Genomic DNA, 20,773 nt, shown 5'->3' with positions numbered 1-20,773 from the left:
CTGTGTTGCCTGGTTGATGAGTAGGTTTATTTATTTCAGTTTACTCGTTAGTTAAGATACTGTATAATGGCTTAACCTCAGAGTCATGGTGACTTATAATACTAATCAGTCTGTGATAATTGGTAAAAATGTTTGTATATTTTAGAAATGATAACGAGTGATTCTATTTGTTGGCTTGTGTTCTGCAGAATTCCCGACACCAAAGACGGAGCTGGTTCAGAAATTCCAGGTCCTCTATTTGGGGATGTTACCAGTAGTCAGACCTATAGGTTTGTTTGTCTCCAAAACCAAATATTTCATTTAATATATCATTTTTGAAATGAACCACCCCACCGTTTAATGCCAGGCATGGACATCCTGAATGGAGCCATCGACAGCCTGAAAAGTTCCTCTAGCAGAGACGAGTGGACCCCGGTAGCCCTGAATGTTGCAGATGCTACAGTTACCATCAGCAAGGAGAAGGTGTTGTTGTCATGTTGGCTTCACAACTCACTGATGTCAAGTCTCAGCTGCAACTTTTTTTCAATATCTAACCAGGCTGAGGAGGAGGTTCTGGTGGAGTGTCGAGTGCGATTCCTTTCCTTCATGGGAGTTGGACATGATGTGCACTCGTTTGCTTTCATCATGGACGCCGGCGGTCATCATTTCGACTGTCACGTCTTCTGGTGTGAGCCCAATGCCGGGGGGGTGTCCGAGGCAGTGCAGGCGGCATGTATGGTGAGCTGAGACCATTTGTTTGTTTATTATTGTTTAGCTCTTCATCCATCCATTAATCATCTTTTCATGTGTCCTTTCTATCACCTCCCCATTCATAAAGATTTTTTTTTTTTAACAAACACTTTCATGACTCTGCGCCGACTGAGCCGACACGCTGTGGGCGGGATTACGTCATTGCGTCATCACGGGGTGGGATTGACGACTCATGTCACATCATGACGGACGTCTATGGAGTGATATTACTACCACCAGTTTGAGCGAGTGTGTCTACACTCTGTGTATCACTCTGCTGTGTGTTCAACCAGTCATACACGCGCTCAACTTCACTGCTGCTCGCTTAACATTTGTCTGCTCACAACCCAGTCTCGCGCACTGCTGCTCGAAGCCTTTTAAACATCATTTGAACATAGTTTCCATGGGAGTGAACGGAGTTGTCAGAACACTTAACAAAACAGTCAGATAAAGTCAAACTTTATTGACATTCCCTTATGCACAGCTTTATCTAGTGGATGCATAACGCAACCCCAGTCAAACATTTGACTGTATCTTTTATTCTATGCGCCTTATAATCCGGTGCGCCTAATGTAGGCCTAGTGCGGATGATACGGTAATCCCAATGCTGCAGTGTTCAAGAACCCCTGATATATCAGTCAGTCAACTCAGACTTGATAAAACCATTCAAGTGTTAGCTGTTGTGTTCAGTGATTGTGACTAAGGCTCTTCACTCACACAAGCTTCAGTCTGAGATTCTTGTTTTTATTCAAGGGTTTTGATCTGGACAGTATTTACTTTAGTCATGTTGGACTCACAAGTTGCCATGGTTGTAAAAATCTACTTAAAACTAGTTTTTATTCTGAAATGTACTGCTTGTTTAAGGTGCATTTCTGGGTGTAAAGATATTTATTTTATTTAACTGTCGAATGAGCGACCTGCATGAGCTGGTTAGTACAAGAGGATGGTAGCATGGGACATTTTTTAGATCTGGAAGTTTTGGAATTCCATATGGGAGCTTTTGCCCAATGAAGGTCATCATTAATATTTGTAGCTCTCAAACTTACCTAGACAGCTACACTAGATGCTGCCATGAATTTCTTTGGCCCTTTAAGTACTACTAGAAGCTTTACAGAGCATTTTTTAAATTCATTATTGACCTTTTATACTTGCGCCAATCTACAACGTGATCACTACACTCTTACAAAAGAGCGATTTTTGGACCAATTTATTTCTCCTTTAGTAAAAAATTAGAAATCTTGGGAGATTAATACTTTTATAAAAAGGAAAGTGTAATAAATCTTCAATTAACACGTCAAGTCACTGACCAATTCGTGTTTCACCTAAGAATTGTCCTTTCGAATAAATCTGTCTGTAGCAGAGTTTGAATTGCTGATGGATGCCTTTATATCTTGTTGGCTCGACTATTGTAACTGCCTTTTCACCTGCGTGAATAAATCCAGGTTCAATCGGTTACAGATGGTTTGATGTGACACTGCGAACATGCTGACTCGGCCCCTCTAGAACAGCTCACATCGCTCCGTTATTACATTGGCTGCCAGTTGGTTTCAAAATCCACGTTTATGTGTATAAAGTCCTACATCTCCACCCAATCACATCTAACCAGAGTTAACATGTTCCCAGAATGCATTTAGAAACCAAAGGCTGTCATGTTCATGAATACGTGGCTCTCACACGTTCACGCTCGTCACACAAACTGTAAAATTGAATACGGGTAACAAGCCTCTGATTCACAAAGCAATCTCGATCAGCGCCTTTTCTTTTTTCTAAACACTAGTCTTGCATCTCTCTCTCCCTCAGCTCCGGTACCAGAAGTGTCTGGTGGCTCGCCCACTCTCCCAAAAAGCCTGCGCCTCGTCTCCGCCCGGTGACTCCGTGTCCCGCCGAGTCTCCACAAGCGTGAAGCGTGGCGTCCTGTCGCTCATCGACACCCTCAAACAGAAGAGGCCCGTCGGCGAGCTGCCGCAGTAACGGCCTCACCAACTCTCCGTCGCCATGGTAACCAGTCCCACTGCTGCCCGAACCTGTTGCTAACACAGACACATGTAACCATAGCAACAGAGTGTAGTTTGTTTTTTTTTGGTTGCCTTTGGAAGCAGGTTTTACCTCACTCAGCCATCAGTTTCTAGAGAGTCCACAATTGAAGATCCCATGAAGGTCGTTGTACATAGAAAGAGCCAGACGAGGGAGCAAAAGCTGAAGAGCAAAAGTTGTAGAAACACTCGCGCTATTGTTGTGTTTGTGCTGCCAGCATGACCTCACTCATTCACACTCTGCTGTCATCACCTGTGAGTCCCAATAATAACTCTGCATGAACTTCTCTGAAGTAATATAGTTACACTGCTGCTGCTGCTGCTTTTAGACTGGGGGTCGGGGGGGCAGAAGATTTTACTCATCTGTCAGCCAGAACCTTTAGAACGAGGGGTGATGCATCGCCCGAGTAATCTGTTGGTGTTTCAACACATTTTTACGAAGCCATAGTGTGAAAGTCATGGAAGGGCGAACGAAGCCCAGGCCCAGAATTCACTTGAACTCTACAGTTCGGATCTGGATGTTTCCACAGATCGAAGATGAATCTTTAGGAGCAAAAGTGTTTGTTTTGCTTTGTTGACGCTTTTACCAAAAATCATCTTCATCGTTTTATTTTAAGTCAAAGATCTTCACTCAGACCGACTGAACAATTTGATTCGCTCCCTGACTCCCAAGTCAGTTTTTCTGACTTGAGCTTCATTCAAAATAATCATGAAAAGGATCTTATATTCAAAAAGAGAAGGCTCAGTCAAGAACGTACGTTTGTTTGTTGATAAAATTGATGGAAGTTATTTGAGCTGTCAAAGTAGTATTTTTTATTGATCAGAATAATCTAGTTTAATCCTTCTTTTTTTTTAAGATTCAAATACTTTATTTCCTTCGTCTCTGTGGCCTCTGACAACTCACTTTCCAAAATGTGATGCATTTCTGACTTGGATGTCGAGTAAAAACTCACAATTTCAATTTGATAAAAAGTATTGTAAACCCTTTAAATCAGTAGATTCAAACTCATGAAATGAATAATTCTCAAAATGCTTTTGAAATGTTTAGTTTGGAACTCGTTTTCATTCGATTTTAGATGACAACCAGCAACAAAGTTGGTAACCAATTAAATTCATAGCTTCCTTAATGTGGCAGCACAAAGGTCACATGTCCGATTCCATCTGGAGGCAAATCTAGGAGCAAACCTGCGTCTTCTGTCCGTGAAACTTCAATGGAACTTAGTTTCAGAAATACCCTTTACTCGTTATTTCTCTCAAAGTGCTCAAGAACCACTAGATGTCAGCATTTTGTGCTCGGTCAACTTGGATAAATGTTACTTTACTTTTATTCATAACGGTGTTTCTACATGTGGTCAGTTTCCAGTGTGCGAATGAGACCACACCTTTGTGTACATAGCATCTATGTGTGTGACATTAGGCATCCGTCTCTGTTATAAGCTATCCTTTAATTCAGATTCTTTATTTTTACCTTTATAATGTTCATGTTATGAAATGCTTTTTTTTTACCAGGTGGCCAAAGTGTAAAATACTGCTATATAAACTGTTGTAGATAAGAAGAATATGAGCTAACTAGAAATTGTGGCGACTGAGCAACGAACTATGCATTCTTTTAATCTGACAACATCTGTTTGTTTCCTTGCATGTCCACAGACACTCGCAAGACTTGTATGTACTGAACAGAAATATTTTAAATTTTATTTATTCTTTTTTATAAAGGAATATACAGACAGATGTTTTTCTTCCACTGAGGCAGGTTGAAGTCTGAGGACTGTGCTGTTGTCTCCGGTTAAACCCACAAAGCTGCAGGATAATATTGTCAAGTGACTGGTGCCAGGAGTCCTCGGCGGCTTCAATGCAGATGGAGGCAGTGGCCGTGGATTCTTGGTCCAGTTCAAACACACACGCACACACCACAACTCCATTTCGTAGAGATGGACGTGTCGCTTCTGTTTGCTGCTCACTGATTTGTACACTCTATCAATGTAACCAACGTGAGAATAAACAGCGATGAAAACTGACATTTGATTTCTGTCTTTTTGAAACTGTTCACTTCAATTCACTTGTGCTTATCAGACTGTGGGTCAAAGTCTATGTGATGTGTCTCAAGGGGTAGCTGGGGCTTGCTAACTGCTATTGGCTACAGTTAAAAACGCGAGGCAGACCTCCGGCCACTCGCCTCTAGAAGGAGACTGAGGTGGACTGAACTATGTTGGTCATGTTGATACTTACTCACTGAGCTTCTTCAGACTTGGAAGAGTAATGGAAAAGGAGGAGTTGGTCCTCAAGGTGTGTCTCGATGCAGTGGCGGAGGACGGTCTGGACAGGGAGGAGCTGCTTTCAGAGCTGGAGGCTCTAGAGGAAATGGGTGGAAGAACCACGTCCGCAGGTCTTAGCACTTCCTGTGCGGTCACTGCCTTTGGTTTGTCTGTAGATTCTGGGTTTTGTCTCAACGGACGCTTGGAGGGGGTTTTCGGAGACAGTTTCCCCGATGTTTCAGTTTGGGGTGTTAAGGTAGAGACTGGGATGGAAGCTTTAGCTGAAGATATGAGTGAGAGCGTCAGACGAGGAATCCTGCGATGTTTACTTTTGCTTTTTTTCATCTGTGAATTGCTTTTCTTTGTCATTTTTTTCTTCTCAGTTTTCGGACTGTGCTCGGACTGCGTGCTATTCTGTTTGGAATTATATCTGTTTTTTTTCTTTCTCCCTTTTTTCTTCTTCTTCTTCCCTTTACTTCCTTCCGGCTCTTCCTCGTGTTTGTCCTCCTGATCCGACTGGAGTGGGCATGTCTCTGCCTCTGCACTTATATCCAGACCGGAGGGGATCGCAGGTCCATTGGTCGCAGAAGCAATGCGGTTCGTTTTGTTTTTGCCTTTTTTGCCAGCGTTATTTTCGGAGAGGATTCCACCGAGGAGTCCTTTGGCCGCTGCTCTCGCTAGGACATCCTGGACGGTCTCTACCTTGGTCGGATCTGCCTGAAAGATTATATAGAAACACAGATGAATCATGAAGCACTCTTTAAAAAGAGCCTAGCTTATAACAATACACTATTTTCTTTCTAATTTACATATTCATTGTTGGTCCTCTTTACAAATGATTGCATCAATTTTTGATGCTTATATTCTCCTTTTTATTGTGACGTCATTTTTTATGGAGCAGTTTTAATTCGTCTTCCAATCCATCTTGAACGCTACACCCCATTTGTTATGCAGTGTAAACATGTAAGACTTCAAGGGCTGATGACGCCATGGTGTTTTCACCAACAGCAGAGTGGGTGTGATTATGGTAAGCAAGATTTCATCTCCAGAGAAACAAGGCGTTTTCGGCGAGCGGGGCTTAAGCAAATTTGTATAATATTTCAGTTAAAAGAGAGTTTTGTACAAACATATAAACATACTGATGAATACAATAGAGGTCCAAGATCAATTTAAGAGACGCTTGAATCAACACATTAGTTGAACTTTAAAGTCTTTATAACTGATATATTTTTCAACCACATGAACATTAATCTTCTTTTATGTTGAGACGACCATTAGGGCACCTAATGTGCTGATATAAGTGTCTCTTAAATTGTTCTAGGACCTCTATATAATCATCAGTATGTTTCTTTTTGCACAAAACTCCCTTTCAATAAAGATATTCACATTAGAAAATACGCTTAAGCCCCGCCCACTTAAAAATACTCCCCAGACCACGCCCACTATGCTCTGATTGGTTACAAAAACACGAATTGCATTCAAGGACTCACGTAAATTTCACAACTTACCCCTAAAACTCCCGTTTTGAACATTAAAAACGAATAATAAAAATAAGGTTTGCTGCTTAATGTACACATTACAAAAACACCTAAAGGCAGAAGTAACTCTCACCATGTTTGCATAAATATTTATTTTGTTTATTAACATGTAGGTACTTAACTGATTTAGGGCTTCTAGGGGAGACACCTCCACCAGAATGTATAATTTAAACTGTAATCTCGTTTGGCGAGATTTCAGACGGGAGAGAACTTTATTAAGTAATAACTTCAAAACGGAGCAACGTCATGATGAATGACCTACTGCATTTTGAAGAGGACGACTTCAACATTTACAACATGTGAATAAGTCTTGAGAGTTAGGTTTTAACATTAGTGACCTTTAAGAACGTGGCTCCTGCAAGGGTTTGGGTGAGGTCATCTGCTGAATCTGATCAATTTAAATATACATATATACATTTTTGAATTCCTTTGTTTACTGTTTATGGCAGGACTTACAAGAATTTTTTTTATAAATTAGTAAAAAATATAATTTTTATCATTTAGAAAACATCCTGATTATATTTTAAATCTTCTCTGCTTTTGCTAAACCTGGCAATGGCCAAACTATTAATTAAGATGATGAATTCTTCTGTAATTAATAGAATACATCTGATATAAACACAGCAGAAAACAAAACAAATGAAGGTCTTTCTCACACACTTTCCTGTAGAACATCTTAGACTTCCAGTGGCTCACCTGTCTGGACAGTCGCGCGGCAAAGCAGCCGTTGGTGAACTCGGAGGCCTCCAGCCTGAAGAACTTCGAGGCTTCTGCGTCTCCCGACAGTGAGTCATCGGGGAAAATGGGGCCGTTAACCCTGAGAGAAGCAGCAACAGCTCACATAAAAACTCTGCTGCGAGGCAGGTCGCCGTCAATTCATCTTGGCCACATAAATGCACCTCGATGTTGCTGCTATTGATCACAACAAATACGACTCGTCTGGAATCTCAACTACGCTGCAGTCGGCTCGTTTTGAATGGCTGTTATAAATTCTCTCTGATAGCTCACTTTACTTTTTCACTCCTTCTGGCTGAGGGAGAAACTTCGTAAAAAAAATCATATTAACACCGAGGTAGACATAAAAATAAGTCTCTTTTTTCTTCTTCTTTGAGATTTTCTCATCTGTGTTTGCCATAGCAAGTCATTCTCTTCCACTCTTCCCACCTCATCCCTCCTTTCAAACCTGTGCTCTTCACTATGTCCACCATGTTGTTTATCTTGAATTGTGTTTTTGAATGAGAAATAAAGCCCAAATTCTTCTTGTCCGCTCTAGTAGAAGAACTCACATTTCTCCGATCCTTAAAACTCTTCACTGGTTTCCAGTTTCTTTCAGGATCAACTTTAAAATTCTGGTTCTTACTTTCAGATCTATTCATGGTCAGGCTCCTCCTTACATCACTGATCTGATCCAGCCTTACACCCCAGCTCGGGCTCTGAGGTCTGTGGATCAGAATCTACTTATGGTTTCACGCACACGGTTCAGGACCAGAGGAGAGAAATCCTTCCAGGCTGTTGCTCCTAAGCTTTGGAACAATCTTCCTCTCCCTCTGTGTTTGATGATCTACTGACTCCTTCAAGAAACATCTTAAGACATTTTTATTTGTTCAGGCTTTTCCTTGATTTTCTGGAACTCCTGTTGTGTTATCAGTTTTATCTTGACCTTTAAAGTATAGACTTTATTGAATATTGTTTTGATTGTTTAAGCGCTTTGTGACCCTGGTCTGGAAAAGCGCTATACAAATACAAATTACTTACTTACTTACTTACTTAATTGTTATGTGTCTTACCTGAATGGCAGCAGTTTGGAGTGAGTGTGTGTGTTTTCCAACACTCTCTTCACCAGTTGTTCATTTTCTTCTGGATATATGGAGCGTGTGCAGTAGACCACAGTCTGCACTTTTGGGACTGAAGGAAGGCTTTAAAAACTCGCGAAGAACAAGGAGATAAATGTGCGTTTGTGTGAACTCACAGGTTAGCGCATGTGCGAGCAGTTGAGCTTGTTGTGAGGTTAGAGCTTGGAGTTTATTTCCCGACACTGAACTCGCAGATAAGTGATTTAAAAGATCCCAGTCTGAGGAGAAAGCCTGGTTAGTCTGGACAGAACCCAGCCCCCCGTACAGCGAGAGCCTCGTACCTCCTCGCTCACTGAGGATGGTGGACACGGGGTCGCTCAGGGCCGAGGTGGAGCACCGAGGAAGCACGACGATGACCTTCAGGTGCTGGACTGCAACGGTCCACTCATCCACGGCCAGGAACGCGTCCGACACGACCCTCAGGTCTGTGTGGAACATGGATGAGGTCGTAAAGAATCATATAGCAGCTGATTTTTGTGTCTCACTTTTGATGTCCATGAGTGTGAGCAGGTCCAGCAGCTCCTCCAGCTGCGCCGCCGTGTGGTCGGCCCCGCACACCAACACGCGACCACTGCGAGCGGCGGCGGCGACAGCGACGTGAGCGGCGGTCAGGGAGGAGAAGGAACCGGCCACCATGACGTCGCCACAGTCGTACAGTAGGGGGCGTGACACGCTGACCGCCACGCACACGCTCCTGTCCTGCAGAGTCAAAGACATGAAGATGATTGACACTGTGTTAATCCTTGCATTGTCTCAGGGTCAGAGTGGCCAGACACGGAGACAACACAAGGGATGTCACAAACGCATTTGTTTTCGGGCCTTCGGGTCACCTTGACCCTGATAATGACACAAGGGTTAATAATGGGGTGCCTCAATGATGGACGGAGAAAGGAGGGAGGGAGGATACAGTGAGAGAAAAGAGTATAGAGTAGGACAGAAGAGTCAACTTTTACAGTTGCAACACAATAGAGAAGAGAAAATGGATTTATTTTGCAGCTTAAGAAAAATACAAAATGTCGTTTTCTTTCTGTGTTGCTCGAATGTCCTTTGTTAAAAGGTTTAGTTACTCCCTTGTTACATTAACATTCATCTACTCATTATTGATTCATGTTCACATCTTAGCTTCAACAATAAAGAAATTATATAAAAGAATAAACTTTGAAATCTTATATAAATAATTTTTAATGTAAAAACTAAGTTTCTTTGTTTTTTCATTGATTTATATGCTTGGCTTCTCAATAGTCTTTCATGATTGTATGACCATTTTGGATGATTTTTATCTTTTTTTTAACGATTCCTCTTCTCTTTTTCGGCCTTAATAATGTATATCACTTGCATTTTTAAAACCAGGATACACATTATAGAACTAAATATCAATAGACAATAATGAAATCCAGAGGCTTCTTGAACGAGGGGAAAAAAACTGTTCTGTTGGTTCCAGAACATGTAAAAGTCAAGAGGAGGATCTTAAAGTATATTAGAAATACTACTGTGTTTCTTACATGATCCTGTCAGAGCTAAACAACTACAGAGCTAGCTGATGTGAAATTACATTTACACAAATACAAAATACAATTCAAAGGATGATTAGTTCTCTAAAGCAATTCTAGTCAACAGTTACGGCCACAATCTTACCTGTAAATTGACTACGTGTTTGGTGCTCAGATCACTCTGCTGCAAACGGACGTCGATATCCTGGGACAGGACGAGTGTGTCCAGGCACAAGGGGTCCCGGCAGAATGTTGACTCTCTGATTTCAGACACACATTTGACCTCAGACAGTCCTTCATGCTGCAGCTGTGTGCACACGTCCTCCATGCTGCAAAGAAGATTGTTTTGTATCATGACAAACTTAAATGCTAGTCTAAGTCCACTCACCTGGACTTCAGCGTGTTCACCCACGCGTAAAGTGGCAGGAGTTTTGTCCTGTCCTGTCTGGTTCTTACAAGATCAGGGAGAATTAAAGACACACTCTGTAGGTTCCGTCTGATTCTGTAGCGAGCCGAGGAAGCCGCCAGCTTGATCTTCCACCTGATACGATTGAACGCAAAGATGTGAAAGATTTCCCATCATTATGGTTGGTCTTTCATACGCACTTGTGCAAGCTTTTCTCCAGATTCCGCACTTCCCGGCTTGATTCGTTCGAGTCTCTTATCGGTCGCAGAACAAACTTCCGGTCCTGGAGGTCGTACAGCATCACCATCACTAGAGGCAGCGAGTCAGACGGCTGCAGAACACAAGTCTTTGTTCAGAAATGTTGATGGACAAAACAAGAAGTTATAGTTCTTGTTTGTATCTAGGGAACTAGTTGAGATTGAGACAGTCCAGGAAAACACCGACTGGTGAGTCTAAAGTGCCCAAAGGTGAGAGTATGTGCCGCTTGTCATCTAGCTGGGATCCATCCATCCAAATTCAGAATGGAATAAGCAGAAGAAGGTTTTAGCGGGATCAACAGATATTTTAATAGCAGCACAGAAGTTTTGTTTCTAAATATTTAGTTTTTCTCATTTTTTTACTATTTGAGAGTCACATGCCAATTTTATTTGAAGGGCACCTAATGTGCTGATTTAAGTGTCCCTTAAATTGTTCTAGGACCTCTATTATACTCATCAGTATGTTCCTTTTTGCACAAAACTCTCATTTAATACATATATTTACATTAGAAAATACGCTTAAGCCTCGCCCACTTAAAATTCTCCGCTTCAGCTGAGACTAAATCGCTTCCAAGCAACCACGCCCACTCTGCTCTGATTGGTCACAAAAACATGAGTTGCATTCAAGGACTCATGTAAATTTCAAACTCACCCCTGAAACTCCCGTTTTGTACATTAAAAACGACTAATAAAAATAAGGTTTGCTGCTTAATGTACACATTACAAAAACACCTAAAGGCAGAAGTAACTCTCACCATGTTTACATAAATATTTATTTTGATTCACGATTAACATGTAGGAACTTAACTGATTTAGGGCTTCTAGGGGAGACACCTCCACCTGAGTGATGTCAGAATGTATAATTTAAACCGTAATCTCGTTTGGTGAGATTTCAGACGGGAGAGAACTTTATTAAGTAATAACTGCAAAACGGAGCAACGTCATGATGAATGACTACTGCATTTTGAAGAGGACGACTTCAACATTTACAACATGTGAATAAGTCTTTTTCTAAATAAAATCCTTTCCAATAATAAGGTAAGGTAAAACTTTATTGATCCCTCAGGAGGTCTCCTTTGGGAAATTATTTAGTCAAATATTTAATCAATAGAACCGAGTATTTATTGTTTTTTTCTTTCTTTGCGGCCTGGTAACAAATGTCTCCCGGTCCCCAGAATGCAGAGTTGGGAACCACAGCTCAAGCAGGAACGAAAAAAAAAAAATTCTTGCAGCAATTTCTCAAGCAGAAAAGCCATTCACGGAGTTGAGTAGAAAATATGCAAATGAGCAGCGAATACATTTGTGTGTTGTGCACATTTTTGGCGTTGTTTACATTTGTGTGTTGCACACAGTTGTGTGTTCTACACATTTACATTCTGGACCTAATGCAACGTTAGCAACTAAAAACACTGCAACGACGCGCAGACCTGAATACAGATGGCACGTAATTACACTGTTGCTGCTTCTGAGCAGTTTAGTGTATTCTGACTCACAGAGAGAAGATGTGAAGAAGTTGATGACAGTGAATGAATCACATGTAGTTGGACATTGTATAAAAAAAACACCCAAAACTAATTTATATCATGTTTTAACCAATTAATAATTCATAAATGACCAATAAAATTAACTTCTTTGTAGGTTTAATTTCATAAAAAGAAAATTGAACATTGCTCTGCGGGGTCATAGTACAGTATCATGCATGAGCTTAAACAACTTTTTCCAATAGAAATGTGCATTGTTGCCATTTAATATAAGACACTAACAAGGCGATAATCAAACTAAAAAAAGGGGAAAATCATAATGTGCCATAGTTTGGATAACATTTTAACCAGAATTGATGTACATGAAAGATGGCAGCGGATTATAATTATTATAATTTTTTTATCTGTTGAATTTTTTCAATTATATTTTTGTTATCAATGATTGATTACTTAGTTATACACTTATAGTGTACTTAACTTACATACTTTAACTCACTCCTTACATGAATAGCTGTTGGTAGCTTTTGAATATCCAGGTTTAATTAAGGTATTAACAAAATGCCACCTTTTCAGACTCTTATCTAGTTACTTCTTAAATGTTTAAACAACGAGAACTCACCAGATGTTGTGATGTGAGGAAGCTGCTGTCCGTAATGATGAACTCCAGCAGATCTTGGTCTGTAAGGATTAGAACAGACTTCTAAGAAAAGAAAAATATGCTTTCATTCATAATACCAGAACTGACAACTTGGATCTACCTGCTTGTTGATGTTGACTTAAATATTACAATAAACCCAACACATATTTATCATATTGTAAATAGCTAAAAAAAATAGGAATGCTTGGATAACAAGTTGTGTTCATAAGAACAATATAAACTGGATAGTTAAATATATTACAGCAGTAGCTCTAGTCGTTCAGAAGTTACGAGAGCGGTTTTATTAGAAATTAGATTGTAACTAACGCAGGAAAACTAAAGTAGTAAAAGTAAAAGAAAATTAGAAGTAGAAGTTTTTGTAGTGGTACTGGTGTCAGTAATTACGTTTGGTGTTCATCACAGGTGTGAGCAGTTAACTATGAAATACCCTCAGGGGCCATCAATCTAAAGCAGGGGTCTCCAAACCGGTCCTCAAAGGTCTGGGGTGGTGCAGGTTTTTTGTTACAACAGATCAAGCATTTGCAGTTTAACCAATTAGATTTCAGCTGAAACAAGCAACACCAGACTGACCATAGACTTATCTACATAGACACCGCATTGACTACGGATGGATGTATATAAAGCGCCGCCATCTTGGTACAATGACATCAGAGTGTCATCAGCGGCGCATTAAGAACTGCAGGGAATTAGGTACGTCTCAATCTTAAAATACAATTATTCGCTGAATTTTGGACCGATTTTTAAAAGGTTTGGGTGGTATTTGTTTCACCTATCAAATTCATCATATCCAAAATGTTTTTTTATAATTATATATATATATATATAATAATGTCTGTGTATCTGGTCTGAGGTTTGAAAAACAAACCACGCGAAAAAAGCTTGACAAACGAGCGATTTATGACGACTTTTATAGTGTAAACACTGTAGGAGCCAGTGGCACTGTACCAAGATGGCCGCCTTGTATACACACCGCTTTAGTGGGCGGCAGCAGTCGATGCAGCGTCTATGTATATATGTCTATGAGACTGACAGTCCACTGATTGGGTTAAAAGGAGTCCTCTTGATGGGTTGGAACAGAAACCTGCCCTACTCCGGACCTTTGAGGACCGGTTTGGAGACCCCTGATCTTGTAAAAACAACCCTTATACGATGAGAAACCCTTAAAACAACATATAAAACTTAAGAAAAAATTAATAACGAAGTACATTTCATTTAAAAATGGTAATTGATGGCAGACAGGAATGAGTTCAAAATTCAAGAATCAGTTGACCTGGAACACCTTCGTTGGAGCTCAGTATCAACAAAAGTGTTGGACCATCGATTTAAAATGACAGAGCGGAGGGTTCAAAGAACTAGCGCTCGTGTAGTGGTTTTTCTTATCACCTAACATGCAGCCGGCTGCTGCACCTCCCAGACAAGTCATAAAAGTGGAACACTTCAACTTAATCTGGACTCTGCAGTTGTGGCTTCTATTCAGGATTCAATATAGAGCTGGCACATGGCTGCAAACGCAGGCGGTCTAAGAGGCAGCTAGAGTCGTACAGATACTAAAGATTAAATGAGTGTCGGGACGTGTGTTTAGGTTGATTGTGGACAAATATTTTAATTTCATCGACTCAGTGAATGATTTAAACTTACATTTGATCGTGCTGAACGCCAGTTGAAACGCTTGCCGCCGAGATTTCTTGTCTCCGCTCTCGGGGATCTGTGTGCCCGTCTTCTTCCCATAATGCAGCAGCTGATGTGACACAGGTTTTTCTTTGCGCAGGTGTTGGTAGGTGGCTGCTGCCATCAAGAAGACAGTGTCTGCGAGAGGAAAGACTGTGTGGAGAAGGAGGGAGAGTGTGTTGATTTGCCGTGTCGAACAAAAAATAGAATCACATATTTATATGAAAACTTTTTTTTTTTCAAAAGCTTGAAACACACGTTTACCCTTAAACTCTAATAGAAACAAATATCTTTAAACATACTTTCTTCTTTCAAAAAGTTTTAGTCAGATAAAAGGTGCATTCATCAGTTGACAAGATTTGAAGGAACTTAGAGATGGTTGGTTAACCTTGTGTTGGAGATATTCAAACATACAGATCTCTGTATCATGTTTACTTCAGCATTACTTTGTGACTTTGTGAGTGATGGTCTTTCCCCCCGTCTTACTTCACAATCCAGTAACCTTGTCAGAGAATCTTGTGTCCTGACAAGATATCCAAAAAATCTGATTCAATCAGTTAAATTTTCTCTTAATCACTTCTTAGTCTCCCCCCTATCGTTGGAGTTTTTTGCCACTCCCAATATTTATATCTATTTGCTGCTAGGTTGATAGGTTTAGAGGTATCTTCTGAAGTTTTTTCAGGGAAGTTCCATTTGAAACGAGATGTTTCCCGTTTCTGATCTTCAATAACTTCTACATTTTCATGTCTTAACAAGAACCAGCTGTCGCGCCTGCAGTTGATACAAAATTCTGCAGCGAGAATTCTGACCCGCTCTAGTAGAAGAACTCACATTTCTCCGATCCTTAAATCTCTTCACTGGCTGCCAGTTTCTTTCAGGGTCAATTTTTAAAATGCTGGTTCTTACTTTCAGAACTATTCATGGTCAGGCTCCTCCTTACATCACTGATCTGATCCAGCCTTACACCCCAGCTCGGGCTCTGAGGTTCGTGGATCAGTATCTACTGATGGTTCCTCACACACGGTTCAGAACCAGAGGAGAGAAATCCTTCCAGGCTGTTGCTCCTAAGCTTTGGAACGATCTTCCTCTCTCTTTGCACTTGATGGATCTACTGACTCCTTCAAGAAACATCTTATTCGTGCAGGCTTAGGGCAGCAAGTTGGAACATTAAACCGCTTTTTCTGGAATCTCTGGATCAATTCCTCCTTCCTAAGTCTGCTTGAGTTTTTCGGTGGGATCACAACCACAAGTTAACCTGCCTACCAAAAGTAACCAGAATCCTACTGCTAATAAAGATTGTGACTGCCTGTAACCATCTGCTGTAAGGGAAAGTTTTCTCATTGACCCCTGGCTGGTCTTCTTCAGCCTCTTTCTGTTCCTGGACGTCCATGATCCCACATCTCTGTGGATTTTCAACGTTGTTTTTAAGACAGCTTGATTCTTAATTCTGGCAACGCAGATAATATAGAGTTTGTCTTCCCTGAACTTTTCTTTTTTTTTTCTGTGAGTGCAATTGAGGATGCTGTCAAAAGCCTCATAAATAAATAATGCGCCCTCTCCAAACCATCACAAAGAACTTCCTTCACTGCGTCTCCATTTACACCGATCACTATTTGGCTGCTACCCAGTGTTCAAATCAAGTAATGAACCACTTGAATGGACGAGACCATCATATGGTCACTTGACAGACCAGGTTATAAAATCTTCTTCTACAGAATATTTTATACATTGTATTATTTGTTCTTCAAGGACCTCCATATGTTCTCTGTAGGTATCTGCTGCAGAAACACGAAGCAGACTAAATCGCTTTTAACCCTTGTGTTATGTCTGGGTCAAGGTGAGCGACCACAAGGTCATATATTTCGTTTCATTTAAAGCATATGTTTTCTTAATACAGGAGAAAGAAAGAAAGAAAGGTACAATTGTTGCAACCCCTGTCATCTAATTAAAATGGATTGATGGAAAAAGTCACTAAGTTTCTTGTGTTTGTGGAAGAGAATTGTGCAGCGTGTCCAATAAGACCATGTCACTTAATGGAATAAATTAACAGCTATCTAACTGCAGTGATTTAATGGAAAGCAAGCAGCGGCAGAAACTCTCAATTCCACTTGAGAGAAGCCAAGCTGAAAGAAAGGGCTTCAGCAGATTAGTATAATCTGCATTCACAAGGATCAGCTGTTTAAAGTTGTATGGCAGGTCGTTACCTTTGTCACTCAGGATCCTGCTCTCTGGAACATCACAGCTCATCTTCTCACGGGTTACCTCCCACTCCCCCAATGTCACCTACCAGTCGATTTAAAATGTGCTCCTCTAAATAGATGACAACATCCCCTCTTTATCAGGCGTGGTTTTGTGCCTTCTTCGTCTAGAGTTTCCGTTTCCATGACAACAGTGTGAACAATGCTCGTTAAAGCGTAGACGCGTTTGAAGTAAATATAAATTTAATTAAAATGGTTTGTTTAACTTAATTCCATCCATACACACCACACCAGGACAATGTATTACATTTATTTAATTGTTTCACTCGCTTGCGAAATACAGTATACAAGATTTCTTCTGACCTCTAGTGGCTGGGCTGCGGAAGTGTAACTTTCATGGTAAAAATGGTCTATACGAAAATGTATATTTGTCCGGGTAAGTTTAATAGATTTTGGTAATATATATATAAAAAAACGTGGAATCAGAATCAAAAACTTTTATTGCGAGCGTTGTAAACACAACACAGGAATCTGTTGTGGTGGCATTACAGTATATAAATATAGACTTAGACTTAGACTTAGACTGCACTTTATTGATCCCTTTGAGATGACACTCTCAGGGAAATTTCTGAAAAATGAAATATGAGATAATACTAAGGAAAATAAAAAAAAGGTTTAGTAATATAAAATACAATAAATGAAAATAAAATAAGAGACATTAACGTAAAATGAATACGTATTACATTACATTAAACAATATTCATGATCTGGATAGCAGTCGGGATGTTTTGGTCCGTGTCAAGGTCAACCAATATAGATAGATGGATGGATGGATGAATGGATGGATGGATGGATGGATGGATGGATGAATGGATGGATGGATGGATGGATGGATGGATGGATGGACGGACGGACGGACGGACTGATGGATGGATGGATGGATGGATGGATGGATGGATGGATGGATGGATGGATGGATGGACGGACGGACGGACGGACGGACGGATGGACGGATGGATGGATGGATGGATGGATGGACGGACGGACGGACGGACGGATGTATAAAACTATGGGATATTTGTGTTAGTATGTTACCACATCATCAATGTTTCTTTCGTTTGGAATTTGATTTTGTTACTTTATTTATAACGCTAGTTAGCTTAGCCGCAAATCTAAATTCAAAACAAAGAATATCCCACGATTTCTTCCCTGCATGATCTAATCAGTAGAAAGAACACAAGCATCTTCACTAAAAGCGTGTTAGCAATTGCAGGTATATTTTACTGACTTCTATTTGTTTTTAAATTATTCTAATCAGCACATTTAGCATTAGGTTAACATTAGGTTAGCATACCATTAGCGCGATAGCATGGGCACACCTCAGGTTAAGTTTATTGAACAATGATTTAGTACAAAATACAGGACAAGTTTGGAAATGTTATGTGGCGTCAGTTCATCTAACTGAGATTTGTATGCTCTTGTTTTATCGAGAATTGATGAAGTGTCAACCATCATCAAGTCAAAATATTGCCTTAAGTCTCACTGGTAACAAGGTTTCTTCAATGGATACATTATGAATGACACACAATTGTCTACGTGTATTCTCAAAAGTGGGTAGTTCTTGGTGATGTTGGCGTAGAGTATGGCGTTCATAAATCATAACTCTGTTTCTAGAGACTAGATAATACTTTCTGTCCCTGGCATATGAAGGAACCAATGAAATCTGAGTGTAGATCTACACAGGTAGATACTTTCCCTCAGTGGTGATGGTTGGGGTTTCAAGTCATAATCTTTAGAGCTCAGTAGGTGGCGCTCTCAGGTTAAAGATGATGAATTTAGAGGGATTAGTCATTTCAAACTGACCACAACCAAATATTTTAGAGCAGAAACTGATCAAATAAGTAATTAAAAAAAGTGAGAACTTTGTATCATGAAACCCCATCAGCGGCTTTATTGTTTTATGAAACCTATCTCAAATATGTCAGAGAGCTACTTCAAACATTAACGGCCATTCTATGGGCTCAAACCTAAAGTTGAGTGATGGAATTAGCCCTGATCCCAAGAATCTACATGAGGCAACTGCACTGGTAGATGAAGATTGACCAACTGGGCACCTCTGCTCTACATGAAGCGATAAATAGTGTTGGATTGGAAAAGCGTGACTGCTCTGTAGCCTTCAGAGGTTGCAAGAGGGTGAGACTCCAGCTGGAGAGATTATCCCTTCAACACGCGTCATCAGTGTCGCCTAACAACAGGCCTCCACTGGCTGGTGTGTGTGTGTTGTGTTTTTGTGTGTGTTACAGTGTATTTAATAATCAGCCCAGTTGGAGACGGCGGGTCGTGCTGCCTGTAAGCCGACCTGGAATTTTGTCAATAAAGGTCTAATCTTTTGGGGGAGCTGTAAAGGCGATGGTGGTCACTTCCCTTAAATATACTTTCTTTAATGCAACGTTTCCTTCAATGGTGAAAACTTGTTTTCCACAGGTAACATACACCTCTTTAACGAACAGGGTCATTCAGCTAGACATAGATTTGGGAGTTATGTGCAACTGTAACATTGATTTGATTGGAAATTCAAATCAAACAATAACTTAATTAATTGTGAAAAAGTTCCAGGAGAATTAATTAATGAATTTTCTTCTTGTAGCGTCTAGAGAGCGAACTGAAATATCACAGAAACATGTCAAAATATTGAATTTAAAGGAAAAACAAATTATTAAAAATGGCGTTAATCTTGTCGTCAATCAGTGGGTGAGACTCATTTCTAAATCACGAATTGAAGGTGAAAAGAGACAGAGTGTGTAGACATTCCTGAGATAGCACCGTGCACATGTGTGTTTGTCACAGCAGTGACTGATACACTTCATTCTGTTTAGTCTTTTGAGGAACATTGAGAACCTAATACTACTTCCTAGAGACAATCTATTAATAGAAGCTTAAGTGTTGACCCAAAATGCTATTTTTTCCAACGTTTAGTGATGATGATTTGTAGGTGAATTGAAACAACAAACAGTTATTACAATCCCATCAACACACAATATGTATTTTTTATTTCCAGTGAAAATACAAACGTTTCCTGTCAGGACTTAACTGGCTCCACTTGTTTTATATAAACATTTTTTTTTCTCTGTCTTTGTCTGGCCTTGCATCGCAGAGAATCTCTATGTCTTTTGTGTTGTAACCAGGGCAGGGTCAGAGCTGCTCATTATGGGATGAGTTATATTTGTTTACACCCTGTGAAAAGTCTGTGTATGTCTGTACTTGCTTGTGAGCCTATTGACTAGTCACACAGTCACAAATAGACGAGAAAGATTCGTAAGTTGTCCTTTCTTGTGTTGTGTTAGGGCAGGAAGGGACATTTTGACGTACAGATAAAACAGCACAGGGTCTGATGTTATGGCTCACTCGTCTGTTTAGTCTCCAAGCTCCACGGTCACCAGAGTTTCCTGCGTTCTACCTGGCAGTCTACAAGCGTCTAACCAAATAGGAAAGTAACATAACACCAAATAAATCATAAAGAATAAACTTTCAACAAATGTAAAACAGGGATTTAACCAAGTTCAGTTTGTCATTTTTGATGAAGAAAATCATCAGAAAAAAGGTTAAATCATTCATAATTTGGAAGCTAAAGCACTAGATTTCACTGGATTTAACTTTGTTTATGGAAAATCATTTCCAGCAACAATCTTTGCTCTTTGAACCCTTGTGACCTAATGTACATGAATATAAACCCATAAAGCTTATGTGACAAACCCTTCAAATAAAAACTTGATCTCACTTGAGCGTAAATGACACTATGTACAGAGGAGGATGAATAAGGGACTAATGTGAATGATTTTAAACATATATTGATATTTATCAACCACAAATTCCCCTCAATAGCCTCTCATAGCTGTATTTGCTATTTTTGTAATATTCTTTGAATCCGAAGGCTTTTTTTCAAGTTAGCTAGTATTTACTTTAAATTTGTTTTTCAAGGTGCGTGTTCATACAAAGTTACGTTAAATCAACAGTAGTCAGTGTATTTATCTGTCAGAATAGCAGCTCCGATACCAGACGACACGAGGAAATAAGATAGCGGAAACCTTTCACCTTGAAAAATATGTTTGATTTAATCTTGATAAATGTTTGACTCTCCAACCCTTTTTGAACAAGGAATGAATGTGACGTGAATGAGAATGCAGCACTCACCCAGGGTGTCAACACA

At 40.0% G+C, this 20,773-nt stretch overlaps 2 protein-coding genes across 3 annotated transcripts in view; one reads left to right on the top strand and one right to left on the bottom strand.

Moving 5' to 3' along the window:
- Nucleotides 1–4,780, top strand: part of apbb2b (amyloid beta precursor protein binding family B member 2b) — a 36,391-nt gene extending 31,611 nt beyond the window's left edge. For both annotated transcript variants that reach the window (XM_087799695.1, XM_087799688.1), the window contains 4 exons: nucleotides 189–269; nucleotides 347–462; nucleotides 538–717; nucleotides 2,530–4,780. In XM_087799695.1, coding sequence (XP_087655821.1) covers nucleotides 189–269; nucleotides 347–462; nucleotides 538–717; nucleotides 2,530–2,700 — 548 coding nt within the window. In that variant the 3' untranslated portion in view covers nucleotides 2,701–4,780. The remainder of the gene's footprint in view (nucleotides 1–188; nucleotides 270–346; nucleotides 463–537; nucleotides 718–2,529) is intronic.
- On the bottom strand, nucleotides 3,064–14,468 carry LOC148088750 (protein NSUN7-like). The gene is made up of 11 exons (XM_087799737.1): nucleotides 14,339–14,468; nucleotides 12,662–12,720; nucleotides 10,505–10,635; nucleotides 10,287–10,439; nucleotides 10,044–10,227; nucleotides 8,894–9,107; nucleotides 8,690–8,833; nucleotides 8,525–8,626; nucleotides 8,343–8,460; nucleotides 7,252–7,372; nucleotides 3,064–5,734 (listed from the first exon to the last, which is right to left on the bottom strand). The coding sequence occupies exons 3-11, from the start codon at nucleotides 10,609–10,611 to the stop codon at nucleotides 4,988–4,990; spliced, it is 1,890 nt and encodes a 629-aa protein (XP_087655863.1). The 5' UTR covers nucleotides 10,612–10,635; nucleotides 12,662–12,720; nucleotides 14,339–14,468; the 3' UTR covers nucleotides 3,064–4,987.
- Between the last annotated feature and the right edge of the window lie 6,305 nt (nucleotides 14,469–20,773).

Source organism: Callionymus lyra, chromosome 1 (assembly GCF_982586985.1).
Source record: "Callionymus lyra chromosome 1, fCalLyr1.hap1.1, whole genome shotgun sequence".
Lineage (NCBI taxonomy): Eukaryota > Metazoa > Chordata > Actinopteri > Syngnathiformes > Callionymidae > Callionymus > Callionymus lyra.
Note: the sequence above shows the minus strand (reverse complement) of the source record. Positions and strands in the feature narration are given on the sequence as shown.

Coding starts and splice junctions, on each gene's coding strand:
- LOC148088750 (XM_087799737.1), bottom strand. CDS start 10,611: ATGGTGATGCTGTACGACCTCCAGGACCGGAAGTTTGTTCTGCGACCG. Junction 10,440..10,504: donor CTGGAGAAAAGCTTGCACAA/GTGCGTATGAAA, acceptor CAATCGTATCAG/GTGGAAGATCAAGCTGGCGG. Junction 7,373..8,342: donor TCCAAACTGCTGCCATTCAG/GTAAGACACATA, acceptor TGCTTCTCTCAG/GGTTAACGGCCCCATTTTCC.